This window comes from Leptonychotes weddellii, chromosome 9 (assembly GCF_054177405.1).
Source record: "Leptonychotes weddellii isolate Sample4059 chromosome 9, ASM5417740v2, whole genome shotgun sequence".
Lineage (NCBI taxonomy): Eukaryota > Metazoa > Chordata > Mammalia > Carnivora > Phocidae > Leptonychotes > Leptonychotes weddellii.
In genome coordinates this window covers 65,293,386-65,316,435 of record NC_138377.1, presented here as the reverse complement: position 1 = coordinate 65,316,435, position 23,050 = coordinate 65,293,386, and the positions used below count along the sequence as shown (strand labels likewise).

The 23,050-nt window shown below is 47.0% G+C and overlaps 1 gene segment (V, D, J or C); it reads left to right on the top strand.

The window, feature by feature from the left end:
• The window catches only part of LOC102747101 (T-cell receptor alpha chain constant-like), a 182,252-nt gene that overhangs the window by 106,911 nt on the left and 52,291 nt on the right, over positions 1–23,050 (top strand). Inside the window, 1 exon segment of the C gene segment in view lies at positions 9,423–9,492. Within this exon segment, the coding sequence occupies positions 9,423–9,492 (70 nt within the window).

Sequence of the window (23,050 nt, the reverse complement as noted above, 5' to 3'; positions counted from 1 at the left end):
GCAGCACAGAAAACCGACCCTGAGTAAAATCTGCATTTTGGGATTGAGTGTTATCCCTGTAAAGGATAAACTGAAAGGAGCGATCGGGCCGTATTCGGTACCAGTATAAATCTGGGTTTGATTGCGTAGTGGAGTAAGTACAGAGCAGCGTCACCTTACTGCCACTGGCCACCGTCTGGTCCGGGGGGCTCTGGGTCACTTGGTCGCACAGCACGCCCTTGTCTGCGAAGAGAAGAAATAGAAGATAGTGAAGCCCCGCACTCCACAGGTCCTGGGTCCCACACAGGCCCACCCAGAGGGAACTCCATGGGCAGAGGCTGGAGGAGGACACAGAGATGAAAGTCAAAGGCAGAGAATAACTGGAAAACCAAGTGTAGAGAGAAACATGCCAAGTGTTTAAAGTCAGAGAAAGGGAAACGGGGTGGTAGGACATGAGGAATGTACACAATGAGTGTACTCACAGAAAAGCAAAAGGCTAAAGCCCACAAGAAAAATCATCTTCTCTTCCTATCAGGACAGAGGCTGGAGAATAAATTGGGGTTCCTGAGGTCTCTGAGACCGTCTTAGAGCTTCTGAGGGAGGAGGTGGGAGGGAATGTGAGCAGGCAGGCCTCCCTGACGGTCATGTGACTGAATGAGCTGTAACTCTCCCAGACAACTGCTTCCACCCAAGAAACTCGTGTTGCTACTGTTCTTTTGGTCCTCAATCCATCTTGAAGGAATCCTTCTGTAAAACACAAAGAAAATGAATTACTTAAACACACACACACCCAGAAACAGAACCTGCAAGCCCAATGATCACATGCCTAGACGTCCAATTGCTATACAGGAGCCTTCCCGCCCTTCCTGTATCCTCAGGCCACAGACTGGGTACCAGGCCACGGTCACCCAGCACCTAGCAGAGCTGCACTTGTGCCCAAGAAATGCCATTCGGCTCATCTCTTAGTCCTCCGTGGAAAGAGGGAGGGAAGAGGGTTGAACAAGTTCAATTCTAAAATCTCTCCCAGCCCTGAATGCTAGAAATCTTCTATCTCTGATGCTTGGGGGGCATACCGTGCCCCCTGAAAGTGCTTCCTGCGTGTCACACAGCGTGACTTTCCATCTCTCAGAAGCCCCTTTGCAGCCCGCGTGGGGCTCCAGCTGGCAGATTCTCCCCCAAAGCAGAGCTTCCACAGGAGACTGCTGTGAGTGGGTAACAAGCTTGCTGGCTAGTGTTGGGCCGGAGCCCCTGGAACCCGCCCTTGCAGCCACATGCCAGACAAATACCGTGTTCTGTATAAGCCAGGACATGACAACAGAGGGAAGGCACTGCCCTGAGAAAGAGAAGACTGACTACCCCACTGCCCCAAACCCAGGAGTGTTTGTAAGAGGGTTTGCAGGAGTTCCTTTTTCCCCCTTCCCGATGCCTAACTCATCAGTGAGTCCTGCCAGTTCTGCCATGAAGTCTATGTCCGGCCTCTCTATCTCTACTTGTCACCACCTCCTGCAAACACCACTGTCTCTCGTCAGGACCACTGCAGGAACCCCTTAACTGGTCCTCTTGCTTCTGCTCCTCTCCCTGCACAATCTCTTCTCCAGATCTTTTTTTTTTTTTTTAAAGATTTTATTTATTTATTTGACAGAGAGAGACACAGCGAAAGAGGGAACACAAGCAGGGGGAGGGGGAGAGGGAGAAGCAGGCTTCCCGCCGAGCAGGGAGCCCGATGCGGGGCTCGATCCCAGGACCCTGGGATCATGACCTGAGCCGAAGGCAGACGCTTAACCGACTGAGCCACCCAGGCGCCCCTCTTCTCCAGATCTTTATGGAACGTAAATCAGATGATGGCAGCTGGACCTCCCTTCCTGGGCCTGTAACACTCAGCAAATGGTCTGCTTGCTGCCTCCTGTGTGACCTCACCCCCCTCATACACACACACACACACACACACACGCACGCACACGCGCGCCATATTGCCAGTTCCATGAGGGCAGACCTTGCTCAGCTGGTCACTGATATACCCCAGTGCCTAGGATTGTGTGTGACACGTAATCAATGATCAATAAATATTTGTGGAATAAAAGAATGCAACATTCTTCACTTAAAAACTCACCATTGACGTGGATCAGTTTGCTGGATTTAGCAAACAAAAATACAAGATACCCAGTTAAGTTCGTATTTCAAAAGAACAATAAAAAACTTTTAGAGATATTTGGGATGCATTTATACTAAAAAAAGCATTCATTGTTTATCTGAAATTCACATTTCACTGGGCACCCTGTATTCTATCTGGCAACCCCAGGCCTGGAGAACGTGAACACCGGGCAGCCCCAAGTCCCCCCATGAGCATCCTCAGGCCCCAGGACAGGGGAAGAAGATGATGGTTGGGTGACCTGGCTTCCCCGGGCCAGCACTGCCCCCTGCTGACTGGGGTCCCCTCCCTGGAACCCAGCCCTCTGCTAGCAGAAGACGATCTCAGGGCCTCCAAGTCTCCCACATCCCTGAGCTCTGCCAGTCCCCACCCAGCTTCTAGTGTCTGTCCCTGCCCTAAAGGCGTCAGCAGCCTTGACATTTATAAGAGAGCTGAGTGTTCCCTTCCTGATTTAGACAGTAGCAATTTTCAAATTTAGCTGCTACTTGTCTTCTGACTGCCCAACGTCAATTCCCCCTGACCACAGCCAAGAACAGAGAAGACAGAGGGACATCCCACACCCTAATGCTTCACCCAGAATGTTCAGACACCGAGACCTCCTTGGGGTGGCATAGTCATGACTCTCCCCCACTAGGCTGCCCTTCCAACAGTCCTTGAAAGACATCCCTTCAGGAAGGGCACTTCTCGGAACAGCAGTGTGGTGTCATGATGAAGAATGAGCTTCTGCCACAGAAACAGAGTAGAGTGGTGGTCACCAGGGGCTGGGGCAGGAGACACGGCAAGATGGTGGCCCACGGGTACAAACCGCCAGTCAGAAGATGAACAAGTTGAGGGAATCTAATGTACAGCCTGGTGATTATAGTTGATAACACCATATTATATACTTGAAAGTTGCTAAGGAAGTAGAGCTTTAATGTTCTCTCAGGGTGCCAGAATGGTGCAGTCGGTTAAGCCTCCTACTCTTGGTTTCAGCTCAGGTCATGGTCTCAGGGTCCTGGGATCGAGCCCCGAGTTGGGCTCCTCTCTCAGCGTGGAGTCTGCTTAAGATTCTCTCTCTCGGGCGCCTGGGTGGCTCAGTCGTTAAGCGGCTGCCTTCGGCTCAGGTCATGATCCCAGGGTCCTGGGATCAAGTCCCACATCGGGCTCCCTGCTCAGCGGGAAGCCTGCTTCTCCCTCTCCCACTCCCCCTGCTTGTGTTCCCTCTCTGGCTGTGTCTCTCTCTGTCAAATAAATAAATAAAATCTTTAAAAAAAAAAAAAGATTCTCTCTCTCCCTCTACCCCTCCCCCCTTGCTCTTGCTCTCTCTTTCTCAAATAAATAAAATCTTTAGGGAAAAAAAAAAGATCTTAAATGTTCTCACCAAAAAATTCCTGGTAATTATGTCATGTGCTAGAAGTACCAGCTCACGCGATGGCGGTAACCATCTTGCAATATATAAGTGCATCAACTCAAAGGCTGTACACCTTAAATGTATACAATGCTATATCAATTATTTCTCAACGAAGCTGGAAAAGAATTTTTTCTAATTTTTAATGAAAAAAAAAGATAGGGCGCCTGGGTGGCTCAGTTGGTTAAGCGACTGCCTTTGGCTCAGGTCATGATCCTGGAGTCCCGGGATCGAGTCCCGCATCGGGCTCCCTGCTCGGCAGGGAGTCTGCTTCTCCCTCTGACCCTCCCCCCCTCATGCTCTCTCTATCTCATTCTCTCTCTCAAAGAAATAAATAAAATTAAAAAAAAAAAAGATAAGTGGGGTTCTGGAGCCAGGTGCCTGGGTTCACCCAGCTCCAGCATTTCTCTGCTTGATGACCTTAAGCATGACCTGACCCTTCCAAGCCTCAGTTTCTCCATCTGTGAAACGGAAGTGACAGTACTAGCTTCTTCACAGGACTGCTGGGATATTAAATGAAATAACGTATGCAAGACGCCTGGCAAATGATGTAGGATTAGTTTGTTGTCACTCTTAGGATGTTTATTAAATAGACTGATAAATACAGTTCCTGAGAGCTTTATTCGCCTCAAAGATATTTAGAGAAAAGATGCTGAGTAAATCTAAAAATAGAAAGTCGTGAAATCTGGCAAAATTTATGTTGTACCAATTAATGGTCAAAAAAAAAAAGTGACCCACATCTTTTTTTTTTAAAGATTTTATTTATTTATTTGACAGAGAGAGACACAAGCAGGGGGAGTGGGAGAGGGAGAAGCAGGCCTCCCGCAGAGCAGGGAGCCCGATGCGGGGCTCGAGCCCAGGACCCTGGGATCATGACCTGAGCCGAAGGCAGACACCTAACAACTGAGCCACCCAGGCGCCCCAAAAAAGTGACCCACATCTTTAATTTTCTGTCCATCTTGCAAGCATGTCATAGAGCTTCACGCCCTCCCGAGCCCTGAGCCCGCTGTGTTCTTCCCAAATCCTTAAGAGCAGTGGGAACATGAGAAATGAGCCTTCTAACCCTGCTCTAGAAAACCCTGTTTTCTAAAAGTTGCAACAGGCTTCTTCATGAGAGGCCACAATGTGCAACCGAGTACAGTCAAGTGACTCCCAACGTTTCAGAATAAGAGAGACTCTCAAGATGTAATGACCTATTACAGACTTCTCGCCCTTGGATTTCTCTATCGCAGCCCCTTTAAACCTGATGTCTGGAGCCTGAGCAGCTCCCCAAGGCCGTTGAGTGCCCCGGACTGCCTTTCATGAGCCTGAAACCGCCCTTCCAGAGCGGCCCTCGGACCTGGAGGGGTCCCTGGCGGGATTTGGCAAACAAGGCCAATCTTGTCCCACAGCTTGGCTCTTGGTCACTGCCATCACTCAAAAAAAGACTTTTCTCCCGGATCCGCTGAGGTGGGCGGCTCTGTTTTTGGCCTTGCAGCGCCCTCTGCTGCTCCAATCAGCCCATCGCCATAAATAGGTCATACGGGATGGTGACAAAAAACAGGTCAGGGGAGGAAAATAGTCTTTGTTCACAACTTAAGTCAGAGCTGCTGCCTCTGTTCCCGTCCCCTTTCAGCCCCCGGAGCTGCAGCTGCTTCTCTGTTGGCCTATTCTCCCCAGTCACTCAAAGAGGACCGTCTATAAGGATATAAGACGGCACCCTAAGAAGGTAGATGGGCATTTTCCTGTCAACAAAAAGCCTAATGCAGCAGTAGAGGACATGGGGAAATTTCCTTGGGTGGATATGGACAAACGTCTCTCTTTTTATGAAAGAATAGAAATGTGATCAAAAGGAAGAGCTTAAAGGCATCTGAATGTGTGGTGATGGGAGTTGAATGGTCTAGAGAAAGGGTTTTTCCATCACTTTCTCCCTGTGCCACATTCCATTCCAAGCCCCCCAGGACAGACCTGGGCTGATGGAGAACAGGAAGCAGGCCAGGCAGGGACTGAGGTCCTGCAGATGTCGTTCGCCCGCAGGCAGGGGGACCCCCCAGGACCTCTGTTTTGGGAAGGATCTTGCTGAAGGTCCTTTGGGCAAGAACGGGTATGAAGAACCCCAAAGCCAGCGTTTGAAGGAGAGCTGCGAGGAAGAAGTGAAGCTCTGTGGCGCTGCTCTTGCCACGTCTGGAGCGGCCTGTGGGAAGAACAGTCTTGGTCCATTCAGGTCAGTGACAGCTTTTGGGATGGGGGGGTGTGGGACCTGACTCTTGCCAACCAGATTTCTCAAGCCTTCTATAGGGTCTCCTTGCAATCATTCCCCAGGGTGAGGAGGGTGAACAGATTCTCTCTGGCCACGGGTAGTGGCTGTCTGGAACACTCTGTTAAGAAGGATTGTGAGGCCACATGCAGACTCAGAGCAAACGAGTGATGTGTCTATTAGCCATATCTGCCGTGGGGGCAGGAAAAGGAGGCAATACCACACGGTCCTGTATTTGCCACCCTGTTCTAGATGCCATTCCTGTAATGAGTCCCGCAGAGAAAGGATAATCAGAGCCAAATTTCTGTTGGATTATCTTTTTGGTAAAGGGCAAGTTTTTAAATCTCTATCTTCCCTTTGGCTTCTCTGGAATCTCATGGACCATTTCCCCTACTGTCAATTGCTGGTGCCTGCAGCCTAAGAAATAAAAAAAATAAAATAAATAAATTTAATGAATTAAGATGCTCTCTATCTCTCTTGAAATTATAAACTATGCGCCAAAATCAAACACCTTCTTTGCATGGCTTACCCGCTGTTTAACAGGGATAACCATACCTGGGCTGGCCACAGAGCCATGAGGGACAGAGATCACCTGGGGAAGATCCTTATTCTCCTGAGTCACAGGAGGGAGCAGCAGAGGCAGGACTGGGACTCAGGAGTCCTGAGTTTTAGCCCTAGTTCTGCCCCTACCTACCTCCATGACCTTGAGCAAATTTACCTCTCAGGACTTCCACTTCTTCATCTTTAAAATGAGGGCATTGGCCCAGGAGGTCACTAAGCTCCCTTCCAGGTCTCACATTCTAGGATACTAATGGATGAAGCTACAGAGCTGATCTAGGAGAGTTACTAGTTTATATTCCCCCCGTGCATGTTGCTTCAGCTCCTCATTGCCCAGCGAGGGGAAAAAGCAAAGCATGCCTCTTCATTGCGGGTAGGATAATTTCTTGATTCAATATGTGTGATTCATCGGAGCCTGGGGGTTCAGGCCCAGATGCCAACTTGGAATCCAGTTATTATTGCATCTGGGAGAGAGAAAGTGCTGAAAACAGCCTTTGGAAGAAATATCAATTTGGCAAAAAAAAGGAAGAAGAAGAAGGCAGCTCTGCATAGTGTGATAACATTTTGATATTTATTTATCACCTTTATCCCTGAAATCTACTCTGCCCCCTCCTGTCTCTGCTCTGAAAGAGGGAAGCAGGGCAGACCTTCCCCAGGGAAGATGGGGCACCTGCAGGGGACAGACAGGTGTCTCAGTCTAGTGAGGAAACAGAACAAAGTTGACGCCACATGCCTTTCAACCGTGCTGACGCTTCTGGTTTTTGTAAAGGTGCTCACTCCCGTGGGAATGGGGTTAATAGGAAACTGACATTTAGAACCAAGACTAAAAAGAACCATGAAACTCAGCAAGTAATATCTGGCAGAATTAATTTTTTTCATCTGGAAATTGTCAGAGAGATAGTCAAGTGTTCCTCGAGGACTAGGAACAAAAGATGAATGTTTAATACAATTCAATTTAACAAACATTTATTAAGTGCCTAGAGTTTTTCCCAGGGATCATCTGGGCCCGTTTCTGAGAAGATATGATCAATGCCCTAAGGGAGGAGGGGGTTTTATCAATGTGTCAGAGACTGGATGAACAGCGACAACAGATTTACCTTTGAGACCCAGACTCAATGTGGCCCTGAGTAAGTAGCTGAGCTTCAGAAGAAAAAAAAAAATGTGTACAACAGCGTGGGAAATCTGTAACACGAGGTAATCAAAAATGTTATTTTATGATAGGCTTTAGCATGTATTTCAATATTTTCTAGGGCAGGCTTACTTTCCCAGTTGTAAGTTATCTTGAGTTGATCTATAAAGTCTATGGGGGAAAAGCTTTTAAAGAATTGTACATTTCTGAAATTAGGCTCCCAGCAGTCAACATAGGAGAAGTGGTAATTTTCTGTCTTTCTAATAATGAAAAAAGGGGCCTGGCATCCCTCCAATACTTGATGCCACGGGGGCCTCCTTCCCTGCTCCAGGTCGGAACAAGCAGCGAACCACCAGGCAGTTCTGGTTCTTAGGAGCTGGACAACTGGGTGGGCAAGAAAGAACAGCCTGCTAGGTGTTCAGGATAAGGGGGTCCCAGCTTTGGGCCATCCTAACGTGCCCAGTCCTGTTCTCACAGCCTGAGTCCCGGCTGCATTAGGACAGGGCAACCCTAAATGACCTCATTATATATGGTGCCCCTGATTACACTAGAGACGGTCTGAGAACAGGAAGTGGCAACCTAGCACTAGGAGGGACTTCTGGTAAAGGGCCTGGGCACTGTGTGAAAACACTAAGAAACCCCACTTGGGGAAGGGGGTTCAGTTCATTGTCAGCGTGGGTAAGTACCTCCTTTTCAGACCCAGTGCTAGCATCGAACCCCCTCAGTACCCAGAGAGCTGAAACTCTTGGCTAGATGATGAATTCCCTTATCCTGTGGGAAAAGGCTGTAAAGATCAAACCACCTTTGCTGTGGGGAGGCAGGAGTCTGTAGTTTACGTAAAGGCGTTAGCTCCTGTGGGACGAAGGAAATTGGAAATTTACATTTGGAACCGGGACTGCAGTGAGAGTGAAACTTAGTAAGTACTAGCTTTACACCAAAGGTGTCGGTTTATTTGGTTTGGTTTCTGAATTATCTAGAAGCTCCAGAGAAAGAACACTTCTCCCCTGAGGATTCAGTTCCAAACGCCTGACTTCAAACTTCTAAAATGATTAAATGTTAAGGCAGATGGTAGGCCTGGAAAACTCTATTTCCCTATGTAATAAGTAGATGCCTACCTTGCTTATTTATTTTGTTTAGGAAACGAGGAGGAGGACTAGACACCGTTGGGGCGGGGCAGGGGATTGCACAGCATTTTTTGATAAATCTAGAGAATCAAATCAAAAACTATTAGCTCAGAAAGTCCTGAAAGACCACCTAACTCACTTCTTGAATGTTGCAAACGAGGACAGGGAAACTCAGAGAGGTTGTGAACTTGCTCAGGGTCACACAGCTGAGCCTAGTCCAGGGCAAAGCCAAGACAGCTCATAGTTCTGACCCGGCCTGATCCGAGGGAGAAAAAACATCTTGGTCTTTGGCCATAGCAGCTCCATTTGCACCCCCAGACATTCTTTGTCCAAGACTTAATGAACTTGAAACAGAACCCCAAAGTGCCAAAAGGAGATAAAAATCATTGCATGTCTATTGCAGGTAAAGTAAGAACAATAGCTGAACTTGATATTTGGGGAAAGGCTCAGCCATCTGCAGACTGGGGCACGGATAGAAAAAGTCAAAATGAAAATGCTGGTCTTGTCTTCAGACAATGACTGTGACCATCAAACACTACCTAAAAATACTGCAGAGCTAATTCCTTTTCCAGTGGGAGTTTATATTCTATGATAGATTGCCCCCAGCAACGCAATTGCTTTGGACCACAGAATATGTATACAGAATTGGCATGCTAAGCCTTCTGGTGTCTTAAAGTGGCAAGCATATCTCTAGATATACCCCTCAGCCCTGAAGCCCTGGGCTGAAAGAAATATACCATCACCCTACCCTGTCTTAGAGTTGAAGTTGAAGATGTTAGTTAACAGTTAATTCTTGGGAAGTTCTGCAAAGCTGGGTTCATCATTAAGTTGACGCCACAGGTTTCTGCAAAGCCCCTCAGCAGGGTGTTCAACAAACCAGTGGTTCTAAGATGACATTTGGGAAGGGAACTCAGCTCACAGTGAATCTCGGTAAGTGGAGGAGCATTGAATCCTCTTCTTGAATGTGCTTTGAGATTCTTTTGACTCCAACTAACGAGGATGTGGCTTGTTGGCCCATCTCTGCTCATGTTCCAGTCCTGCCCGGCTAAAGGCTGCCCTCTCCACGTCCCCCTGGAACAGTCCAACCGTGAAGGTGCGTCCATGCAGCTGCGTGCAGCTTTCCCTAAATTCTCACAAACTCACTTAACTCTTTATCAAACTGCTCGGCAGCTCCTCGGTTGCCCTCAAAGCCCTGCTGGTCTATCAGTTAGAGGAAGACAGGTCATTCTTAGGTCATTGCGAAAGGAGGCTCTTGACATGTGTTTGACTTCTGGGGAGAAAAAATAATGATGATTTCATACTTGCTTACTATGTGCTAAGCAATGTGCTGCGTGCTCTCCGCCCATTAACACATTCAATCCTTACCCCATCTCTGTGCGTTACGTGCTTTTATTACCCTCATTTTCTAGAAGAGAACTTTTTATATTTTTATAGCTTATGTTTTTATAGAAACACAGAAAGGTTGAATAATTTGCTTAAACTGATTCAGTGAGAAAGAGAGCCTAGGATGTCATTCTTGGCACTCAGATTCCAACGTTAAATGTTTTACTAGTTGGGGAGCGGAGGGGCTGTTTGGGGGGGAAGTTACTGATGTCTGGTCTCTAACATTGCTAAAATAATCCCCAGGGAAGCAAATAATCCCACAGGCAAGTAAAGCCAGTGATTGACAGCAGCGTGGAAAATCTAAAACACGAGGTAATCAAAAATGTTATTTTATGATAAGCTTTAGCATGTATTTCACCCACCTGCATATCCTAATCCTCACAACAATATCATACAGGAGTCCTTATTCTCCCCCCCTTTGCAGACAGGGAAACTGAGGCACAGCACGTTAAGGACCTTGCCCTGGCCCCTAAGCCAGAGCGATTTCAAGTTAACTGCAATGGTCAACCAGCTAGAATAAGCAATTAATTAATGACAAACAATCTAACTGGCTGCTAGGTAAAGAGTGATTCATTTTTTTCCATGGTTCCTCTCCCTTTTCAGGCATAACCATGCCATTGTATAATCGCTCCACACTGGGTTTCTGCCTTTATGCCTCCCCTGGGAGCGCAGGAGGAGCCCTGGTTCCCAGCGCCTGGTAGAAGGGCCTTAGCAATCTGTGGGGGCGTTCCTGGGGGTGGATCTGAAAAACTCTTCTTTGGAAAAGAAATTAAACTGACAGTAAAGCCATGTAAGTCCAAATAACAAATGCTTCCAAACTGCTCTCGGGAACCCGGCTTCCTAAATTTTCCATTCTGTTTTATAACCTAAGTCCAAACCACAGCAGTCTGTTGATGGATTCCAGTTCAAACTACCGCCGACGTGTACCTCCCTGGTGCGGGACTGGGCCACCTGCCGCCCATGCTGCTGTAGCTCACGGCTAGCCAGAGTGGTGCCAGTGGGTCACTGAGCTAAGGAGTCATTCCGTGAGAAGGCTTCATTGTTTATTAGAAAGGGTGGGATTTTCCAGGAACTGAGAGAGAATCGGTGAACTCTCTGAGCTTCTATTTTCTTCCTCTGTAAAGTAGGGGGAGGCCATCTCTACCCTTGTTTTACCAACGCAGGCATGCCTTGCGGGGATGTCCGCACACTTCCAGGAAAATGAGGGCAGTGCAAGGGACGAGAATGCCCCAGTGGTCCCTGGCCTCTACCGTCAGACCTTCTTTCTAAAGAGCTGGCTTTATCAGGGGGAGTCTTGGGTGACAAGTAAACATTTAAGCAGATGGCGAGGGTTGGATGGATAACTGAGTTTTTGTAGAGTTGCGCGTCATTGTGTGATATGGGAGGCAATAATAAGCCGATATTTGGAAAAGGAACAACTGTGAGTGTTCGACCAGGTATGTTTTAAAGATGACTTGCATTTAAACATAAGCCACCATCCTTAGAAATTCAGGGAAAGATCACTGAATTACTCACCCAGTTCTTAGCATCTTCAGGAGCTTGGTGCCATGTGTCTTTCTGGTGAAAGAGATGATGAGGACAGCCTCCAATGAAGACCCTTTAGGACCTTTCTTCTTCCACACCTTTAAGCATTTGGAAATGTTGAGCTTGCTTTCGTTATTTGTTGGAAGTGCGTGTCTGATGAATGGAATTGGACTTAAAGTTTTAGTGTGTAAGGGGAAGAAAGAGTCTAGAAAGAAAGGGAGGAGATTCTCTAGAAAGAAAGAACAGGTTAAAGAACCTAGCAATGGCGGAGGCTGTGCAATGCAACTTGATCCAAAAGGAGATAGTGAGATATAGACCTACTGATAGAACCAATGCAACGACCTCTCTCCAGTTACCTGCCCCATCTTCCCAAGCAAGTCTTCTTTGTCCATGCAACGAGGAAAAGAATCTTCTAATCCCCGTAACTCTCAAAATGTTGGAGCCCAGCTATTTGGGTAAAGCCATGTCAGATTTTCTGGTGTCGACATTGATGACAAGCTGATATTTAGGGAAAGGGTAAGATTGAAAGCAAATATTCAAATTAGTCAGAAAGATCATAAACTTCTGGAAACGTGCCTCGAGGCGCTGTTAGGCACTGTGTTTCCAATTGGGACATTTTCATCCCTGCCTTTGTTGAGCCCCTTTTGATACCCATTCATCTCTGTGCCCCTTAGCGAAAAAGTGGCAGCTGAGCTTGGAAGTATGAGAGAAGCTCTCCCTAATCTAAATGTCATAATGGCCCTTCTCTCCAGCTTGCAATACCCACTGGGATATTTTAAGTGCTGCCCACCATTCTCAAAACAAACCTCATTTCAATTAACTTGAATGTAGCTGAAATGTTTTTTCATGAGAGAGTCTCCATTTACTACAATAGAAGCTCATTCCAGACAATTGTTTGAGGTTAACTTTTACTTACAATTCCCAAGAGGAACCAACTGCCCAATGAATACTACAAAACAAAACCTCTACTTTTGTGGCCTAATTACTATCCACCACAGAAAAGCTAGAATCAGGATGTCCTAGTGAGTATTACGTTAGCTCCAGATGACCTGCCTTAAGTCCCTTATGCCCAAACAAACGTAAGATTAAAAAAAAAAAAGAAAGCGTTTCCATGCTGACCCATGTGTCCAGTCACTAATGAGAGTCCAAAGAGCAGGTGCATCAGCAGCTGTATTTCCAAACTCGTTTGGATATTTAGAACCCCCAGATATGAGAAATGATAATCAGAAAAAGCATATGCAATTCCATTTTTATTTATAATTCTCATCTCTCCCAGAGAACTGTTATAAATTTTCTCCCGAAGGTGTTACATTCATCCTTCTTTTGGTTCCTTTATTTGTGATGTGTACAGAGATGAAATATTGGTTGAGATTCAAAAAAACATCCATGAGATTTACCTTAAGCTTTGCCTGTCAGAGAGATTCTCAGAGCTAAAAAGATTGGAAGCTGACATTTTGGAACTAGATTAAAAAGAAAATCCAAATTAATCCCAAGGAGCAATGCTCAGTAGACAGTTATTTAGACATAAGAACATCAACCCCGCAAGCCCAGTTGCTCACTTGGCTGGACTGCCCCGATCTTAGGCTCTCCTGGAAAAGTAATAATAACTGTCTTGGGAAGAGAGAAATGTCAATGTCCAGCCCTAAAAGCTCCCTGTGAATTGGTTTATTTCAATAGAGTTTATCATTACACACAGTGTTCTGGAAGTAATAGGCAAGTGCATTAGATGCTCCTGCAAATGGATATGAAATGTAAATTTAGATTGTAAATATATGACTGCAGTAAATAGATAGCAAGAAAAAAAGATGAAGAGATTAGAAACTTGCCACATTTCTCTAACCCTAAAGGGGATGTTTCTATAAATAGTTTAAAACTATTGAAGAGGAGTGGGGAGGAGGAGGAGAACAGAGGCAAACAAGAGGTAATCCTGTTCGCTTTGCAAAATTGGAATTTGTTTTTCAATCAAATTTCCCTGAGCAGAGGAAAGAAACCCCGTCTGTCTTCCGACTAAAGAGCACATGGGTGGGTTTCTGCTAAAAGGCATCTTGAGGGAGGCTCCCTGTTGGTGACAAAGTGCTAGCCATGTCCTGCTCAGGAGGAAGGGAATGAGCACAGAAAGAAGTCCAAATAATTGTGCAGGGACAAGAAGGACTCACAGGGCAGGATATCCCCCTGGATTTCCTGCCTCGCCTCCTAACCTTTCTTGTTTTAGCCCGATGGATTAGGTCCCAGACGAGAGGGCCCTAGGATGCAAACCAGAAATTTTAAGGAGGAAGCCAGCTTGACTTCACTCAGGAGACCTAGCGTATTCTGTCTTCAAAGATTCTTTTAATCCAGCTGTTTTTAGGGGGAGCTCTGTAAAGGCAAAAGGAAAGGTAAAAAAAAAAAATGTTAAAATTCTATGAAGTAGAAATAAAGACGTTCAACATTTGACTGGCAAAGAGATTAAATATCTGGTACGTGTCTACAAAGGAGCCTAAAGGAGACTTTGTCAAGGAAAAAATAGGCAGACTCAAGGAGACACTGCACTGAACTTGTGTGGTTTGTTAGTTAGATTCGGGCCACTGTCCGCAGCAGCTGGGGTGCTAGGGAAAGCAGATCAGATGTCCTCCTCAATGGGGAGAGAGGGGCCCTGTGCGCAGTTTATGTAAAGCCATTTGCTGTGGTGTGACTGGGAGCAGAGGCCGGAACTTGGTGTTGGGGCAGGGAACCAGGCTGACTGTCAATCCCCGTGAGTATGAAAGGTGAAGCTATGCGGGGCCCTCTCCTTTCCAGGCCAGGCCTGTGGCGCGCCTGGCTGGTGAAGCTCATATCTTACTCGTCTTGCCTCGCCCATCCCCGGGAAGCAGGCCAGGAAGGACCAGAAAACCCTCAGACTTCTTCCTTCAAACATATCCCCGTAAAAACTCCTTGACTCTCCTTCCCTTTTGCAATTAGTTTCTAGTAAACCAGAATCTAATAAGTTGATGTGAGCAATTTCAATAAAAAGCAGAGAAACAGCCCCAGAGTGCAATGAAGTAGAAACTATGTGAGTGCCAGCCAGGGGGGAGACCATGAAGGAAGAAGGAAAGGAAATGGATTACCCAAACTAAGGCGGCAGCTTTGTCAGAAAAAGAAAAGCAATAAAAAATTTAAAAATAAGCAATGCATACATTTATCGGGGCTCACTCTCCCGTGGAGGCCGGCTCTGCCTACAGCAGCCTGCTTCTGGGCTTATTGTCAAATAACCTGTAGTTTTAGTGCAGGGTTGAGGGATCAAGGACATATTGAGCACCCTAGGGCTCTTCTTGCAAAGAGCTGCTCCTATTCCTGTTTTTGTAAAGCCTTCCCTGACTGTGAGGAAGTAACGCCTACAAACTCACTTTTGGAAAAGGAACTCTCTTAACTGTGAATCCAAGTAAGTTTGAAGGAACTGGTAGAGCGAGGGGTGTGGTGGGGAGGTCGAAACACTTCTTTCTTTGGATTTAAATTACTTGTCCACCTCCCTCCCACCAAAAAAAAAACATCCCAGATTAGCTTCTACATCTCACATTGTGTTGGGAGGATATGGTTCCAATCAGAGAGATTAGCGCTCCATTGTACAAAGACTAAATTACCTTCAGCCAAAAGCATTCCTATCATCCATCCTAAAGGAGATTATTGGTATAGGGAGAAAAATTGAATACAGGATCCTGAGGGATTCAGCTAAAGCCAGGAAATGTTTGCCAAAAAAATAGAGAGGAAATTGGCATATTGAGACAATGCAAATTCAGTAGACCAAATATAAATCTTCCTGACGTAGATACTAAAACCCTTAAATTTATCTCCTGAAATAATGGGACCCTGTGATTTCATTAACAAATGCAGGAAATTCTAGACAGATTTCTTTTTCTTCTTTTACCTCTTCTTTACCCCCCATAAAGGAGCTGCTCTCAATCCCCAGTCCAGTCAGTGAGGTCTCGGTGGGTGGACCTATTTGGTTAACTCAGAGCATTTAACCCCACTTTTCCCTCCATTACCAAAATCACTGATGGAGCTGCCACTTTGCATAGTTCAGCAGAGGAGAGGGGAAAAATTCATTTGTCTTCTGAGTCATGAGAATAGAGCAGTACATTCTCTCCTTCAAATATACGCCCACCCTCCCATAATGGTAGTAATGTGTGTGTAAGTAGTTGGAAAAGTTTCAAATGCTATATATAAAGGTAAGGAACTATGGTTGCTATTGGCACTTGAAAATCTGCGTTTCTGGTGGGCGGCTGACAGTGGTGCTAACGCTGGGAAGGCTGACTCATTATAAAATCGGGGCAACGGGGAAATGGGGAAAACCTGTTGAAGGGCCCCAGTCTCCTTTTGACATAGGCTGACTGTCCTGGTTGCTGAGTGTCATTTATTCAGATCTGCTTTCTGGGGTTAGGAGAGGATGCAGCGCTGGGAAAGACATGTTGCCAAACCCAGCCTGGTCAAAGCTCTCGAAAAGACTGGTTCAGGGAGGTGTAAATAATTAAGTGATCCAGTGTGCACAGCACTGAAGGAGTTAATGCAGCCCTGGTCGCAGACAGCATGGAATGTTCTGGGATAGGCCCTGCCTAAAGCACACGCAGTGTGGTTAGCCATGAAGTTGTCAGGCGCAGAAGTGCCTCGCTCAGCAGGGACAAAACCAGCGCATGCCTGCAACAACAGAAACGATGAATAATACATGATATTGTTAAATCCCATGCCTTCAGGAGTCTCTGAGGTCCCATCTAATTAAGGCTTCGAGGGGATTCATATGAACATCCCAGGAGACTCAAGGACGTCCCTTTTCAGAGGGTGGGCAGTCGAGCCTGGAGACCAGACAGGAGGGTTTATCTTTTGTGTCTCCCTCTTTATATGCTGGGGCTACAACGCAACAAAGCTGGAACCAAAGACGCAGGATTAAGTTCTGTTTTCCTTCCACCAGCAGGGCAGAGATTACTGCCACAGCAACACTTAGGCGCCATCTAAGGACTCAGCTGAGGGCAGGCATCTGTTTGGCTTATGTCCTGCCGTTATGGCGGCTGAAGTAGGTTGCGGGGAGCTCTGTGAGGCTGTGAAGTAGGGGAGAGACAGCAAGGGTCATTTGAACTCCTGCCTGCTGTCCTTAAAGCAGATGGACACTTTTTAGCTAAAGAGTAGCTTTTTCTCTCCCCCTTTCCATGTTGCTAAGCAAGCTAAAGCTCTGCCCCCTTGCTAATAAGTAGTCGCTCAAGAGATGACCAGACAGACGCACAAATTCAGTCAAAAGTCGAAGAGCTTAAGAGGAGAAAGCAGATACAGAGCTAAAACATTCGTTTTCCATCTTCTTTGGGGATAGGGTTTGGTCACCATCGTACCAAATAATGACTCTGCCGCAACTTGGTTCCTTACATCTTTTGTGGCATCCGCCAGACGCTGCCACAGGGACCCCAGTCTTCCTGTGCTTGTGACCGTCAGCAGTGGAAGCTGTGTTTGGTCAAAGGATGAAATTTATAGCAACTCCAATACGCAAGAGCCTGCCTCTGACAGAGGCCCTACTGCAGCCCCTGGGCTCTGTGTGAAGTCGGGACACCTAAGGTAAGACAGTAGGGTGACCAGCTGTCCCAGTTTGACTGGGATTGAGGGTCTTCCAGGGACAAAGGTCTTCTTTGCTAACCCCAGAACAGCCCCCAGGAGAGTCAGTCACCATAACAAAGCTCAGTGTAAACTTTCTGTGAGACACCACTAACATCTCACCGGGGTCAAGAGAAGCCGCACATGTGAAAAAAGGCTCAGATGTGCCCGTCATTTTCACTTCTTACACTGGGGCATGAAGAGGAGCTCGGGAGATAGCGTTCCACGGAGGCAGAGCCTAAATCTCATCTAATTCTCGTCAGCCTCTAAAACGCTGTACACTCTCCTCTTGTCTCCTTATAATCAATTCATTGTCATCAGAAATGTGTGACACTTTGAGGGGAAGGGAGGACATGTCTTGAAAACTGATCAGAGAAATTGTCCTGAAAATGATGCCGTAAAATGGAAATGAGACCTTTAGAAAGAGAGATGCTGAACATGAGAAATCAGTAAGCCTCAGGATGGAAACCAGAGAAAATGGAGAGAGAGAGGGAGTCAGGCCCTCGGGGGATACAGCAGGTCAGTGTCCCAGGACCAGACATGGAAATGTTCCTCTGGTCCTCGGAGAGAAGGAAGGGCCCCACAGATCCAGGCCCCTGGAGGGGAGTCTCTTCTCCCCAGAGCTAAAGGGGAAGATGTCTATGAGCCTCAGATCTCCCGCCTGGGGTTTTTGTAAAGGCCTCCCCTGCAGTGTTAGTACTGGTACACTGGCTTGGGAAAGCTAAACTTTGGGAAAGGGACCATCTTGACTGTCCATCCAAGTAAGTGTAACAGGACACAACAGCATACTGGAAATTCTGGAACTTCATCCCTGGGATCAGGTTTGAGAGAAATGTATGTTGCCTGGGAACCAGATCTTGCTTGAAGTCAGCTAGCGGCCTCCAAGGTCCTGTCCCTTCTTTAATCTCAATATTAACAGATTCCCTTTTGGACCCTGAGCTCTCAGGTCTATCTGATCCCTGCTGTTGAGTGAAGTTGACCTTGACCCAGAAAAGGTAGAAAAGAATCTTCGCTGCTTTCAGAGCCTCCTCTGGAGATTGATGTCTAGTTTTGGGGGCATGGAGGGATCACCCTTTCCAGTCAGCTCCCCCCGGGGAAACCCATTCTAACATTTAGTACCATTTCCTGTCAGGAAGTTCTTCCTTGTATCAAGCTTAAATTTTTCTTAGTGCAGCTGAAGCCATTCCCACCGGCATCTTCCACAGTGGAGAGGAATAATTGAGAGCAGAGTTTGAATAGGTATGTGGCATTCAGTTTAGAATGGGTTTTAAATGAAAGCAGAGAGGGAAAAAAATGAAAACTGAATGGGAATCGGAGGTCTTATTTCAAATCCCTCTATGTTCTTTTAATGTCTCCCACTGCTTCTGTAGATGCAAAACTACAAAAAGAGAGAGAGAGAAACACAGAATGGAAAGGATTGCACAGCCACTGTGTCCATTCCTATCGCTGAAACCACCAGGCAAAGGATCACAATTAATTCCAAAGAGTTTCAGATACAAGGCTTAATACCTTTTTCCTCATAGTGACTTGTATCCTTGCTGATAATTAGAGCAGATAGAAAGATTTGGCTTTGGTGTATTTGCTGCCGCACCCCGCTGGGAAGAGAGGAAAAACTCTGACTGGTTGGGTTTTTTTGTTGGTGGTGGTTTGGGGTTTTTTTTTGTTGTTTTTTTTGTTGTTGTTTTTTTTGTTTTGAGATGCATAAAGTTCCTTCTGTCAGTTGTTGTAAAACTTCCTGCTGCAGGGAGAAGCGTGACAGCTCTGAGAAGCCGATACTTAGGAGAGAGATGAAACTAACCGTGAAACCAAGCAAGCCAGAAAGACACACACTCCGTGTCCCTCGTGCATTTTTGCACTGTAGGCCTTTTGGGTCTTCCTTGCAGGGATTCTAATGGAGTCAAATAGAAATGGAGCGAGGAGAGTCTGGAGCCCCGTGGGTGCTCAGAAATGAGAAATGAAAGCCATGAGAGACAGGAAGGGGAAAGGTAACCAGGTAGGAATGTATCTTTCACGGTGGCCCGATAAGATGAGGATGGCAAGGTGGATCCAAGAGCGGGATGTCAGCACTCCCATTGCTATTTCAGGGCGTTCTGTTTTCTCAGGCTCTCCATCCAGGGCAGGGTCCCCCATGCCAAAGGGATGAGAGTGGAGGCCATGTTTTTCTGTGCAGGCGGAGTCTATGAGGCGGACTGCCCCTGCTTTGTGTGTGTAGGGGAGGTCGTCTGACATCTCCGAGGCTGTCTGCTCCACTGAGTGGCAGCATCCATTCATGCCAGATGGGTGTGGAGCTAGGATGTGCCAGTGCTGCTCTAAGGCAGAAGGTCGGGCTGTTATGATCATCTTGAATGTGCAAGATGCCTCCAAGGGAAGCCTGGTTCCAATGAGTAGGGAGCATGTTGGACCAGTTGCCCAGGGTTTGTTGAGTTTCTCCAAGTCCAGGCACATGGGAGCCAAAGCTGAGAGGTTGACATTTGAGCCTGGGGTCCTTTTGACTGAACTATGCCAACAGGGTCTGAAAGGCCCAAATTGCCTTCCGAGCTCTGTTATGGTTGTGAGCCCCCGGGGCCCTTATCATTTCAGCAAAACGCATCCACTTAGAAAGGTCAGCTCTTCATTAGCCAGACAAATGAGGACAACATATTGACCAGAGATAAGGAGCAAGGAGCCCACATCTCAGCCTCTGAGAGCCTGGCATTTCCAGTCTTTTAATCACAGCGCTCTGGGAACATATGCTGTCTCAGAGAAGGCGGATCAATGGTGCCCGAGGACCTGGTGTCACCATGCTAGAGCTTGGAGATGGAAATGAGATACAGACTGGGATGTTTTGTGGATGGGGGAATGACAGAGAAGGGAGGAGGAGACCAGAGCTCACCGATGCTTTTTCAGACCTGCAGCATGTCAGACACTGGAATCCGAGGTGGAGAAGCACACATTTGTAGCAAGTTTCCTATCATTCCCTATAGAATATGGCCTAATTGCGGCCCCACATTCACAGATCCCATAGGCACCCAAGATGCCTTTTGAAGTGGCATAGCGAGATTGGGGTCAGAGATCTGTTAGAGTCACCTGCCAGTTATTGCAAAGGGTTGGGTGGCTGTGTGACAAGCTCTTCCAACAAGTTGACATTTGGCCAGGGGACAAGCTTATCAGTCATTCCAAGTAAGTCTCCCCGCAACTTTGCCTGTGGAGTTTGGTGGGGCTAATCATCACATGCCTCAAAGGGCTGTGCAGGTGGCATGGTGGTTGAGGACCACACGGAGACAATTGAGGTATATTAACTCTAGGCAGACAAAAAAAGGTCAAAGAGTGGCAGATGTAGCTTTAGTCCTGAAAAGTCAGCAATACAGAGCTCGGGACTTGCAAATGGCAATTTGAAAAACAAGTCACCAAGCTGTGTCATCCCCACACAACCTCACTGCTCATGGGGGACAAGGTGGGGTGGAGGGATGGACAATGGTCAGTGCATAACAGGGGTGTTCAGGTAAACAGGCAGGGTTGGAAGGGAGCAAGGTGATCAGAGCCGCAGGCTGAGCTAATCTGGAGACAATGGATTGTTCCAGATATCTCACCAAGAAATAAAATCCTTCCCAGACTCAAAAGATGTAATAAAGAGACCTAATTAAAATGCACTTCAAAATCATATGATCATCGGGAGAGAAATTAAATCTTAAAAGAAAAAGAATTTTTTAAATGCCCAGACATAAAACAAATGGGCCTACGCCTTTAATTAGGCAGCAAGCAGCACAAGATTCACATTAGCCTTTTCTCTAATCCCCTCTCAGGAGGGCTCAGTCCCTCCAGCGGTACATGGTCACAGCTGTTCTAAGCCCTGAAGCTCCTTTTCCAGGAACGCTTTGCTCCCCGCGCCTGCCCAGGGAGAGAGATGGTCTGCCTGCCCGACGCCCGCCTGCCTGCCGCCTGCCTGCTCCGGGGCCGGCCAGCCCGGTTGGGGGAGGGGGGGGGCCTCCCCGGTGGGAGCGCCCCCGGTGGGAGTGCTGGCTCTCTCATCTGCCTGGTTTTTGTTGAGCTTCCTATCACAGTGGAACACGGGTAACCAGAAGTTCTATTTTGGGAGAGGGACAAGTTTGACTGTCATTCCAAGTAAGTCAAAGAAAATTTTCCATCACCACTGTGTTGAGCAAGGCCTTGAAACTCCAGCAAGAATGTCAAAAGAATCTCTCTTTCTCTGCTTCTGGGGATAACTTTCTCTAGAACATAGCAAAGAGCCCCTCCCCTCCACCCCAAGAATGATTTATGGCTTGAGGGGTCTTTATTTCCCCAGCCTGAAATCCCTGGGGGGGGGGAGGGAGCTGTCCCCTCACTCACCCCTCACTTCTGCACTGACCAGAGATGTTTGGCCCTTCGTGGCAAAGGCCACAGGAGCAGCAAACGGGGGGACAGCTGTCAACTGAGAGGAAATGGGTCAGAAGGCTAGAGAAGGAAAATGAGACGATTTGGGAGAAAACTGAAATATGGGGTGGTGTAAAAGGATGAGCAAGACAGCAGGGGTGTCCAGACTCGTTGCTGGCTTTGGACCCGAGGGATCACTGACAGCACCCATAGAGAGAAAGAGGATTTCTGTTCCTTCTAAAGGAAAATTTGGCAGAAAAATCAAGCCAGATTTCACATGTCAAGCCTCTCCTAATTACAGCTTTTTATCTCAGTTTCTCTAAGTTGCTCCAGCAGGAAATGGTACGAAAGAGTCCCTGGTGGCTTTGAGCTGTAGAAGCATTGCAAGGAGGGGGTGCACAAGAAATGGGTGGAGGGTTACAGTACAGTGTAAAGAGTTGGGGGCAATGGTTTTTGTAATGACTTAGAACGCTGTGTGTCTAACTATGGAAGCAACAAGTTAATCTTCGGGACAGGAACTAGAATCACTATCATGCCCAGTAAGTACGTCGTCCTTGGTCAGGAAATCAGTTATTCTTTAATTTTCAGGTCGCCTGTGTAAGATTCTGGGGGTGGGTAGGGGGGGTCATACTAGACCATGCAGGCTCAGGCATGAGAATTTCTATCTGTTCTTTCTCATAACTGATAGAGATAGGTGTCAATGAAATATCTGAGCTTTCTGGGGGAACTTCAGTCTCGAATCTTTAATTCCATACTAGAAACTATGACTCACAATTCTGTTTTTGCTGCTACTGTCATGTGCTAATGTGACATGTGAAGAGAATTCAGACAGAATGACTTCATCTTCCCTTTTATCTGGCATGATAATTTTCACTTTGAGTACTGCATCATGTTTGGAAGAAATGGTAGAAACATAGGCTGTCAAAGAGACAAGCAACCAGGAGAGCCAGCGAGGCTGGCAGACAGAATGCCAGGCAGTGTAATTTTACAAAATTAGTCCAGTGTGTGGCTCTCTTTTGCAGATGGCAAAGGTATTTGGAAACGTGCTAAGAGCTGATGTTCTAGGTGGGGCAGGCTTGCTCAATGGCAAGACTAAGTAAGCACTGATTCCAAGGGGAAAGTTTAAACTTGGAAAACTCAAGGGTTTGGGGTTGTTTGTTTTGTTTTCTCGTAGTTTATCAGTATGGCAGTTCACCTGCATTTAGTAAATTACAGTTTGGGCAAGGCACAGAATTAACTGTTAAAAACAACTATGTCTTGGGCGCCTGGGTGGCTCAGTCGGTTGAGCGACTGCCTTCGGCTCGGGTCACGATCCTGGAGTCCCAGGGTCGAGTCCCGCATCGGGCTCCCTGCTCGGCGGGGAGTCTGCTTCTCCCTCTAACCCTACCCCCTCTCATTCTCTCTCTCATTCAATAAATAAATAAAATCTTTAAGAAAAAAAAAAAAAATTCAGAAGGAGGGCGCCTGGGTGGCTCAGTCGTTAAGCGACTGCCTTCGGCTCAGGTCATGATCCTGGAGTCCCGGGATCGAGTCCCACATCGGGCTCCCGGCTCAGCAGGGAGCCTGCTTCTCCCTCTGACCCTCCCCCCTCTCATGTGCTCTCTCTCTCTCATTCTCTCTGTCTCAAATAAATAAATAAAATCTT